This window comes from Hydra vulgaris, chromosome 15 (assembly GCF_038396675.1).
Source record: "Hydra vulgaris chromosome 15, alternate assembly HydraT2T_AEP".
Classification (NCBI taxonomy): Eukaryota; Metazoa; Cnidaria; class Hydrozoa; order Anthoathecata; family Hydridae; genus Hydra; species Hydra vulgaris.
This window is the reverse complement of record NC_088934.1, coordinates 17,305,001-17,316,879: the sequence shown is the minus strand read 5'-3', so window position 1 is coordinate 17,316,879 and position 11,879 is coordinate 17,305,001. Positions and strand designations below refer to the sequence as shown.

Here is an 11,879-nt window from a genome sequence, read left to right as displayed (position 1 = left end):
GGGATCGTTCATATTGTACGTACGCTCGGAGGGGGGAGGAAGTCTGCAAATGGCGTATATGAGATAATGGGGGGAAGGGGGATGGCAGAGGGTCAATTATAAAATATTTTTTTTGCTATTAGTATAGAGTTTATTTAATAAGCAATATTTTTCATAAAAAGCATGTAAAATTTAAAAAATCGAGTTCAACGTATTTCTGTTACACATGACTTAATGAGCTGAAACTTTAAACATGATGTAAATGACAAAGATATAAAAGTATAGTCTCCCTAAATTTTGACTTCAGTTACAATATGACACAGGCTAACATACACTGCCATATATGCGGTGCATAGTTTGGTTTTTACCTAATTTATTTCACTGTAAAGAGAAAAGAGGGGTGTCTAGCCCCCCTACGAAATTTATTAGTCGGCAAATTGAACACTGGAGTCAGCAAACTCGGATCTATAGATGGCAAATTTTTTTTGCTATGGCCTATTACGTCAAACTACATGACACAAAATATAAAAATGAAGCGACACCTATCACTTTTCAAATCATCTTCATACAAGAATCTCATGTCAACAAAAAGTTTGCTTGTAACACGTATGTGCACCCGAAGGGTTTTTTTGGAACATAGTGACCTGCACTAAAAATCTCTTTCCATTTTTTATAAAGCTTGAAAATAATTTAAGTAATCGATAAAAAATTCAGAGACTTGATATTTTTGAAATTGCCACTGTAATTGGAAGAATTCAATTATTCTATCATGAAACAAAAGTAATTTAAACAAAAAACCATTAACGGCTGTGTAAGCGTCAGTGCGTGAACTTAAGACCCAAATTCATTTACAGCCAAACTACCTAAAATTAAAGCTGATTAAGTCATTTTGACGAACTAGATTTATTTAAAATCTCTAATCGAATACAATTAAAAAGTAATAAAAATAAAACATAAATTACAATATACATTAAAAAAAAAAAAAACTTTTTAAAATAAAAAAAAGATTATAAAAATAGAAACTAATCAGATCAAAACCAAGAAGATTAAAACCAGATCAAAATTATACAAAAAGTAAAAAGTTTTTATACGAAAGATGCTACCATTTTCCAAAACATATAAATATGTTTCAGTTGAAATTCTTCAATTATCTGATCAACGGCACTTGAACCGTAGCCATAAATTTGAAAAGCTTCCGTTAAACTAAACAAAAAAAAAGAAGAAAATTAGGTCAAATTGGACATTATAAATTGAGCATTTTATTTTATAGAAGCATTTTTTTTTTCGAGATTTATAATTCATATTATGTACCCTACTTTATTTTATCTACATAAATTACTTTTACCCATTATTATTTTCCCACTATTATTTAAATAATAGTAAAAAACTTTGCAGTTTCGAATCTAGGGCTTTTTACATACAACCAGAGAATGAAAACTTTAAATTAAGTACCAAACAATAAAAAGAGTTTGTTTCCATTGACTTCAATCATTGAAAAGATGCTACCATTGCTTTTAGAATCAAGCAAAAAGTGTCTGTTATAGTGAAGCAATTCCAGCATGCAAATTAAAAGAGTGTAATTGTAAGTGATTTAAGTTTTGTGAAAATTGAGTCTTTTTTAGAATACTAACACAGATAGTTTGCTTACATAATAAAATTTGCCTCTAATAGGAACTGGATCTAAAAGCAACATCAACTCTATTCAATTTCTCAACTTATAAGTGTTCGATTCCTCAGGCTTAGATGACTAGATGAAAAAAAAGTATATATACTGCTGTGCTTGTCAAAATATTTATAACTTGATTTTTCATGAACTAAGTTGGTACGTTTTATCATGTTACTAAACAAAAAAGCCCTACCACAAAGCTAAGAAACTTTTTCCGAGCTTTTAAAGATAACTTAACTCTAAACATGAGTGCTTGATTCCCGAAGCTTCAATAGTTTCAACAGGACAAGCTGTTGACTTTCAAAAATGCTATAAAGAGCGTAATTTTAAACGACAACTTAAAAATTGTCATAAACAATACTACGACGAGACCGCGAATATGCCGTAATCTAATAACGGTGTTAAAACTAATATCTAAAAAAGAGTGCCACTAGCCTTACGGTCGATGATTCTTTGACAAACCCATCTTCAAAAAATTAAATTATCTAGCATCTAATGCAAATGCAATACTGAATTATAATTAAATTTTCTCATGCTCGACAAAAACCTATTTGGGATTTTGGAATGCAAAACTAAAGTATCATTAACTTGCTTAAAATAATAATAATAATACTGAAATGTTCTAAGCAACATATAGGCTAGAAGTCCGTTAAAAATACTATAAATATCATAACCATGTTTGATATAAGATTTCTTTTCAAAAAATACTTTAAATTTTTATCAGTAAGGAGGAGGTCAACAATTTTAATTAAATGGTGTTTTAGATGGTATTCAGATGTTTAGGTGGTGGTCAGATATATCGGTGGTGAAATTGTGTTGATGATTTCAAATTAAAAAATCAAAAAACAAATAAGTTTTTATCACTACTTGAACAAGTTATAAGACGTCACTTTTTGACATCGTAAAACTTATTCAAGTAGTGTGTGCTGTTTATAATTTCAGTATAGGTGTTCTATAGTATTCTGGAACTTCCAACATCTTTGTTTTATTTCCTTCATGATTCCATGAACACCACACAATTTAGAAGATCATGATTTATTATGAAGTTTAAAATGATTTCACTTCTTATCTGTCTATCAGGTGATTGATCTCTGTACACTTTAACAAGAAGACTATTTCCACTATTTGCAAGTTTTATATTTATTAAGCTTTATATTTATCACCAACATCAGATATTTGTTTTAGGACGCAAAAAACAACTCTGTCAGCAGCATCTGGATTCTTTGAATAACTAACTATATGCATATAACTATATTTACATAACTATATGCATAATTATTATGCAATTAATTAAAGTAGTAATAACCTTGTAATGTTAGCATACTATAACTTACTTTATAAATAATACAACACATTAAATATAATTTTCGTAATGATATAAGTATTGTAATTTAATTTCTACTTTTGTAATGTAAGTATAATTACTATAATTATGCAAACACAAACAACATTCTCTTACATCATAGTGCTATCTAATTCTTTTCTTAATGGTAATTCCAAAACAATGTACTCTGTGACAAGAGACAATAACTCAATAGTATCAACGTGACGGAATTTTTTTTTCTGTTTTTCCATTACTTGATCATCAAGATCCTCAACCATAAAAAATTCGTTTATTTGAAAAGGAACTTGCTAAATTGAAGTATCATCTTTTTAAAAAAGAATTTATTTTATCATAAAAATATACTGCGAAATGTATTTTGCATACCTGCTTGCTTGTATATATACGACAAGCACGCTCCCTAGTCAACATAAGCCAGACTGAATGCAAATGTGTTAACCTAATAAAATTTTGCATCTAAAAAGAAAATCCATAAAATAGAACAGTATTTATAATAATATAAAAAAAAAGTGAAACAGAAACGGAAAGATTAAACAAACCCACCTTTCCATTTGACAAATATTCATATTCGTCCATTCTTAGTATGTCTATTAAATACTTTCTATAGAACATGTTGGGGTCACCTCCAGTATATGCCAATATACCAATAGCAGTTTCCACTGCTCTTAAAGCTTTTGATATATCTGTAATATTATTAAACTCTTCTAGTATGCTCTGTTGTTCTGAGTATGGAACATCAGTCTATTAAACCAAAGAAACAAAAAGCTGATATAACCGGCTTCTTTAGCAAATATATTTGTCTCATAATTAATAATTAACTATATTAAAAATTACAGAAAGCCTTTAAAAGTTCTTCAATGAACTCAAAAATTTTCCATCATTCAAAACAAACAAAAAAAAGAAACAGTTAAAGTTTATAAGAAAACTAAACAGTAAAATTTAAACTTAATAACACAATATTAAGAAAAAAAAAAAAAACGCACTTGTTTAACATTATTTCTCAATAAGGGGAAGTTAAGGCTTTTCAATCCATCCCTGAATAAGAATTGAATAATTTCTATGTTAATAATTGATTTTCCAAATATTACTTTTTCAAAAAGATGTTTTTGAATTGCATCCAAATTGTATTCAATTTTTGGAGACCCAACAACATCAAGAGAGTATTCGCAATGCTTATAAACTAACGGAAGAAGGTCTCGTTCTCTTTCATAAGATATAATGTCGCTTTTTTTTAACTTTGATATATGAACTTGCTGAAAAACATGGATACTATTAATCGACTGACATTCTAATAGAAGTTCATTCTGTTTAAAAGCAAGAAAATCTATTAACATGGCAGCACACAAGCCATGATCAGAGCTTGAACTTATGAAGTAGGCCAATTTGCTATTGAGATCAAGTTTTATGGAATGAAGATTATGGTCTAATTTCATTTGCCTTGCTAAACCAAATAAAAAATAAATATGCATTTAGCAACAATTTAATAAAGCCTTTATGTTAAACACAAAACTGTATTATCTTAAAAAATTAATAAAAGCAAACAAAAAAACAAAATAAATACAACACAATAGTAGCATCAGTAATAAGGAAATAATTAGTGAGTATTTGTAACTGTCTAAAAGATAGTATTAAAAAAAAGTTATAGTTTTAATAACCTGTAAAATGAATGCGTGACTCATTCCATGCTTTAATAAAACATTTAAACAGCTTTTGTAATAAACCTTGATTTTCTAGGAAAAATTATATATATAATAATTTAATTAAGTTTTATAATACATAGCATAAAAAAAAGACAAAAAAATCTGAAAACTTTTAAAAATTCTTGCCATTTGGAAATTCGTTTAAAAATTGCTTAACATTTTTGTCAACAGCAGTTTGTTTGTCTAGTTTGTAGTTAAACTCATGTTGCAGAAACATTTGAAGCTCTAATATTGATGACAAATCTTTAATTGCATTAAGTATTGATTCCTAAAAATATAACTTTTAGCTGGTAACTTAATAACTTTATTTTATACAAGTTTAACACGTGTTTATTTGATAAACACATGGTAACTAATATATGTAATATCAACTATATAATGTTAGCTATTAAAAAAAGTATGCTTGTTAACAGACCTGCTCTAAAATCATTAAAAGAATTGGAATGTCTTTAGCAGCACCAGCATTGACTTTAAGTTGAACAAAATCTTTAAGACCTTCAATTGAAACTGATTGTCTGTAAAACCAAAGTTGTGGATTTTTAAGTGTCACAGAGGAGTCCTCATTATTGTCTCTGTCATCAATTTCATAAATATGTCTCATCAAAGGGCTATTAGTTATACATTGATCTGTCAATAAACACTTGTTGTAGGATTCTAACTGATCATTTAAAGTCTAAAGTAAGTAAATTATTTGAATAGATTTTACTTAAATACAACTAGAAAATAAATAAAATTTAAAAAAGCAGAGAAATAGCCTTGCTTTATAAATTAACCACATTAGCCATTTTTATTACAGTTATGTTTCTGAAAATATTTATTAGTTAACATTTTAATTGAGTAAACATATCATATCATAAATAAACATTTTAATAAATTAAAAATATCATATCATATTGTATTAATAAAACCGAAGATATTTTTCCAGTCTTTAAAAACTCTGAAGTCTAACACTCCAACTATTGCCCAATCCTCCAGCTATTGTGCAACCAGTGTTCTTACTATTATTAATAAGAATCTAACAACTCTATGACAACCATTATGGATTTTGTTCCTCTTATTCACCTGCTGACTTAAGAACTGTATTAACATTGCATTGATGATGCATTTGATATAAGCAATGAAACAATTTCTTGATACATCTAAGGATTGGTGTATCGAAAATAGTTATTAAAATTATTGAATAATTTTTTTTTAATCACAGTATTAAGCTTTACTTGATGGGCAATACTCTTCTTTATTTCCTGTTACCACTGGGATAGCAAAATATTCTATCCTTAATCCTATGTTTGATCCTATGTTTAATCCTATTTTGTTTTTCATTTATATTAATGATCTTTCTGATAGGCTCTAATAATATAGTAACAGTAAGTTATAATAATCTTTTTAATTGCCTAATTTTTTTGCTGATTCAGCTACTCCAGTATTGATAAGAAATTTTTTTTGTGACTGCTCTTCTGTGAAGAGCAAAAAAGGTTGGTGCTTTTAGTGGAGCGAAGAAAGTTGGTGCTTTCAGTGGCTAGTAAATTTTAAGCTAAACAAAATTCAGTTGTAAACTGCTAATAATTATTGCAATATTCTTGATATTCTTATATCAATAAATGAATGACAACACTCTTTATCTTTAGTGTAAGATAATCTGAGAAGACCTAATGAAGAGGGCCTTCTACTTCAAGTCTTCTTAGATTATCTTAGACTTTTCATAGAAACAGTATATCTAAAGTTGCTTCTTGTGGTTGCTATTTTTTAAATCCTAATTTTATTCTGTACCTCTATAAACCTCTAATCAGTCTTTGTATGGAATACAAAGAAAAAAAAGAAAACAAATGTTTTCTTTTTTTTTTTTTCCTCCAGTGAAACACATTCTTATTTAGACAAGATGCTATAACAGTTGTAAATGTAGTTGGACCTGCGCTAGCTGGAAAATTTAAAAACAAAAAGTTTTATCTCAACCTTTTTTATAAACGCATCTATATATTTCTATAATCACCCCTGATTTTGCTGTTGCCATGGTTGCTTTGAAAAAAAAAGTAAAACTATAGTTAAACAACAAAGTAGAAAAACTGCAGACAAAACAAAAAATTAAAATGTTTTATCAAAAGTTAAGCAAAAAAAAAAAAAAAAAAGACAACTAACACAAAAAAATGGTTGAACAACTGCTTGATGAAAAGTGTTCTCAAATTGGTTGCGTGATGCTTTATCTCTCAATTCAAAAAGTTGATCTAAAAAGTATATTCTAAAACTCAAAAACTAAGGTACAAAAACTATAAACCAAAAGTATGAAGTTATTTTTAATCAAACCTGCTAACCAGAAAAACTAAACTAAAATTTGCCAACCTTGTAAATCACAATCTAACAAATATTTAAATAGCAAGTGCAGAACAGTGTTTGTTTCATCATCACTTTTTGCAATAATATTAGACAAAAGATTAAAGTCTTTTTCTAAATGTTTCAAAAAAAAAGTTTTCAATTGAAGTGTGGAAACTCGTGGATACACTAATTCAGAAATCTCCTAAAAAAACAAAACAATAAACTTGAGATTTATTTCACAAATTTTTCTAAAAACAAAAAAAAAGACAGACAAAAAAAAAAAACAAGAAAATATTCAAACCTTCTCATTTCCTAGTAAAGTTGAAACAAATAATGAGAGATTTATAAGTAAGGTTTGTAGTGTGGCAGAAGCAGGTGTCAAACCACGTTGAGGAATTGAAAACGCACTACGCTCAGATGATAAACCCAAACAATGACCAGGCTTTGTAGAGTCATTTCTATTATACAATAAAAAATTAAATACAAATAATCAAAATAAATAAAAAAAACCAAAAGCTAGAAAAATTCAATAAAAAAAATTTAATGCAATGCTTGAAAAAAAGATATCAATATGAAACTTTGCTAAATAATTTTGGATTTTTGGTATAACTTGTACAACTCTCCAAACTTTTTATCACTAAAAGGAATCAAGATATTAAAATATGCTGATTTAGATTCTTTCAGTCAAATGGCCACTTAGCAATTTTTAAAACTATTACAAAATTCAAATTATAGTATAATTATAGTGATATAATTAAAGTAAAACTACTAACTAAAGTAAAAAATGATAATTATAAAATATATTTATACTTGGATACTACTTGGATACCAATATTAAAGCTCGGATACCAAGCCTTTGGATATCAGTCCTTTTATTAATTTCCTTATTTATCTATAAATTAAGCGTATGATTAGTAAGTAATAGCGTGTAATCATTTTGTTGATATTTCAATGCAATATAGATTAAAATACTTTGTAACTATGTCTATTTGAATTTTAAAAACAGTAATACACTTCAAAAATCTTTTCCATAAGTGTGTAAATAAGCAAACCATGAAGAAAAATCAAACCAAAATTATTGTTGCGAATTCTGATTTGTTTGCAGTTGTTCAACAAAGCAAAAATAAGTGTTGTAAATTAACTTATGTCTTATGTGCATACATGTGGTAATGCTTATTTTATAAAATATTATAATAATATCATAATACTATTGTTCAAATAAATATTAACAAAAATATTCACACACAAATGCACACAAATATACATGCACATGTATACACTTATATATACACACAAAATGCGCACATACGTATAGTAATAACAATAATAGTATATTTTGTGACAATTGATGAAATCAATTGTAGAGCACAATAACAGAAAATATTGTGCTATAACAGCTATAAATGTTTTTATAATAGCATTGTTTACTTTTTAATGTATATAATTTTTATTTAGTGTTATTTAATAAATAATTTTTGCAATAATTTGATTTATCAAGTTTATTTTTCAATTGATAATTGTTATTGATTCTATAATATATGGCGATAAACCATTCCAAGCTTCTACAACTCTACATTAAGATCTAGCGTTACTCCTAATAATATAATAGCATTGTTTACTTTTTAATGTATATAATTTTTATTTAGTGTTATTTAATAAATAATTTTTGCAATAATTTGATTTATCAAGTTTATTTTTCAATTGATAATTGTTATTGATTCTATAATATATGGCGATAAACCATTCCAAGCTTCTACAACTCTACATTAAAATCTAGCGTTACTCCTACAGTATAGCTTTCATTAACTTTTGGTTATGACCACAAAAATGTTTTAATTGAGCTTTACATATTGAATTGTTTATCTAATTAATCTCCTCATAACCTTTTTGTATTTTATATTAAAAATAAAATTTTTTCATATACACATTCAAACACGTGTGCACACACACACATGTAGTCTTTTATTATTGGCATGAAATGACATGAATGGCCAGTGAATAAAATAAACTTTAATGCATTACTAAATGATCAACCACTTAAAATTTGCTGTCAAAATCCAACAACAATTTGTTATCTCAAAAAAAATGACTTTTCAATAATCGTTTTCTTATTCTGATCTTCCATCATACCACAGTTTATTTAGCTTTCTTAGTGAATTACAAAAGAACAACATTTTTGGTAAAATAAATTAGTAGTTGCAAGCGAAGATGCTTAGACAACCTTTTTCCAACTTGTTTTTCAACCAGTGATACTCCTTCAGTTAAAAACAATCATGTAACCCCACTTGATGTTAAAAAGACCAAACGGAACAATTTTCAATAGCAAATTATTTCTAAATACTAATCAGTTGATATCAGACGCCAGTTATGTACAAAACCTCATTCTGATTAACACCACTTTATTGATTACAACTATTTCTTAAAATTAACTTTATTGATTAACTTTATATAAGTAAAGATACGCTGAAAGTAGTTACTATAACTAACGGGTGATGCGTAAGTTATCGAACAAAATAAAAATGTCAATAAACAATTTATAAAAACGACTGTAAAAAATTTAAATCAATTTCTTATAGTTTTAATTTAATTTGATCAATCAAAATTTGCTCTGTTGAAGCTTGCTTATCTCCCTCATAAACCTCCTGTCCCAAATGTCCCCAAAAGTTTTCAAATGGTTGTGCTTGAGGCACATTTGGGGATTGGATTCTTCATCAACGTAGTAGACATATTGGTCCATCCAATTTAGAAAATGTTTAGAATAATGAGAACTTGCTAAATCTGACCAAAATAAATAGTTAAAGTCTCCATGATACTTGTGAATGAATGGAAGAAGTTGTTTTTTTTAAACATTTATCAATATAGGTCAATGAACTAATTGCTATAGTCTTGGAAGTGCGAAACAATGGCTCAGACATACCACGCTCAGATATGGCTATCCACATTAATAATTTTTTTGGAAATTTCTCTTTTCCTATAAAACAAACACTTTCTGGGCATGTTTTTTTGTTGTTTGTGTAGTATCCAGAATTTCCAGGTATGTTGTCCCTCGCAAAACAAAAGCATTTTTTGTCATCGGTGTCCAGAAGCGATTTTGTGTTATAGAGTTGGTTAACTAGTTTCCTGCTTCTTGCCTTTGCCTTTAATTGTTGTTCTATAGTGTATTTTGGAGTCTTTTCACGTTTTCTATATTTAATATTCATTTTTTTTAACTGACGATCAATTGTCGATTGATTTACACCAAATTTAAAACATATTTTTCTTTGACTGACCCTTTTTCAATTGTTGACAAGTCTTAACTTGGCTTTCTTTTCTCTAGTCCAGGATGTTGAACAAACAGGGTGCTTTCTATTAGAAAAGGATTAAATAGTTTCAAGTCTTTTTAGGTCATCATATATTGTACTTTGAGTAAATCCTTCTTTTTCAAAATGATTTGCGATTTTTTTTTTTTAATATCAAGTCTATTTACAAAAAACATTTTGAATTACTTTCGAAAAGATTCTTGCTCAGCTGCATTTAACCTCTTTTTAAATAATTGTGTTTCCAAATAATAAAGTTTATATTTTATAGAACATTTATGCCTACACATAAAACTACAAAAACAAATTATTATGCTCAAATAATTAAATTCAGATTTGTCCAATAACTTCTGCATCACCCATTATTTTGTGATTTGTATTTTATTTTTTTACACTGCATTACAATAATGGCACTACATTACTTTATCAAACTTAACTGAAGCCAAAAATATCTATCAAAACCAATTACATAAAATAGTATCTATTGGAGCAAGAATTTCTATTGTAAAATAATATTTATAATATTTTTAATATTATGCATGAAAATATTATTTGATCAGTAAAATAAAATATATGTATTATTATAGATCAAATTAGAACATAGTTGATGAAGTATAATAGAAGAAAATAATTCTAATATATAGCAGCAATGTTATGTGAATATAACACCAATATAACATTTAACTACCATTGCATTCACTTAACTCGAGTATATATACATATATTAAATACATATATTAAATATATACATATAATTTTTTTGGTGTTAATACTTTTAGAGTGTAAATTTAAATGGTAGAATATCATATATACAATATATACTTTTTCAACTTGCAATAAAAATTTTATATATTTTTTTTACTTGTAAATTATTACTTATAAACTTGAATAAAAAATTTGAAAATACAACTTTTAACCTTGAAGTAACTGCTTGGTTTCCATCAACTGGACGATGACTTCTACCACCAATTGGCAAAAAGCATGTTGGACACTTCTCTGTAACCCAAGGACGACCACACTAAAAGCATTTTAGAATTCCAACATTAGATTTGATTAAAATGTTTGATGTATTTACTTTATACTGTGTTCCTAGGTCTGCTAAAAATGTCACTGATAAAGTGATACTGAAATAGCTACAAAGTACATACACCAAAAATGGGTTTGAGTTTGGATCTATGCATAAAGGATTTTCAAACACTGAAAATTGTTTACATAACTAGTACTGTATTTATATATATATATATATATATATATGTATATATGTATATATATATATATATATATATATATATATATATATATATATATATATATATATATATATATATATATATATATATATATATATATATATATATATATATATATATACAGTACTACCAAAACTATTATAAAGTTTTTAAATTTTTATTACTTTTTTATTTTCATGAGTAAATCATAAGAACATGTTTAATACCTCTCTCAAATAGTCCACCAAATATTTTAACTTGGCCTCCTTTAGCCAATTTTAGGGCATTAACAAAGTTAAGCATAGATAAAACCAAAATTTGACAAAGCTATTTAATTTTTTCACTATGAAACCACACCTG

The 11,879-nt window shown here is 27.0% G+C and overlaps 1 protein-coding gene across 2 annotated transcripts in view; it reads right to left on the bottom strand.

Moving 5' to 3' along the window:
- Positions 1-866: 866 nt before the first annotated feature.
- LOC136071981 (E3 ubiquitin-protein ligase rnf213-alpha-like) overlaps positions 867-11,879 on the bottom strand; it is a 213,293-nt gene continuing 202,280 nt past the window's right edge. For both annotated transcript variants that reach the window (XM_065818859.1, XM_065818860.1), the window contains 12 exons: positions 11,208-11,308; positions 7,296-7,452; positions 7,022-7,196; positions 6,821-6,906; positions 5,103-5,360; positions 4,814-4,955; positions 4,643-4,717; positions 3,971-4,428; positions 3,531-3,728; positions 3,354-3,443; positions 3,105-3,277; positions 867-1,182 (listed from right to left, as the gene is read on the bottom strand). In XM_065818859.1, the coding sequence (XP_065674931.1) occupies positions 1,065-1,182; positions 3,105-3,277; positions 3,354-3,443; positions 3,531-3,728; positions 3,971-4,428; positions 4,643-4,717; positions 4,814-4,955; positions 5,103-5,360; positions 6,821-6,906; positions 7,022-7,196; positions 7,296-7,452; positions 11,208-11,308 (2,031 nt within the window). In that variant the 3' untranslated portion in view covers positions 867-1,064. The remainder of the gene's footprint in view (positions 1,183-3,104; positions 3,278-3,353; positions 3,444-3,530; positions 3,729-3,970; positions 4,429-4,642; positions 4,718-4,813; positions 4,956-5,102; positions 5,361-6,820; positions 6,907-7,021; positions 7,197-7,295; positions 7,453-11,207; positions 11,309-11,879) is intronic.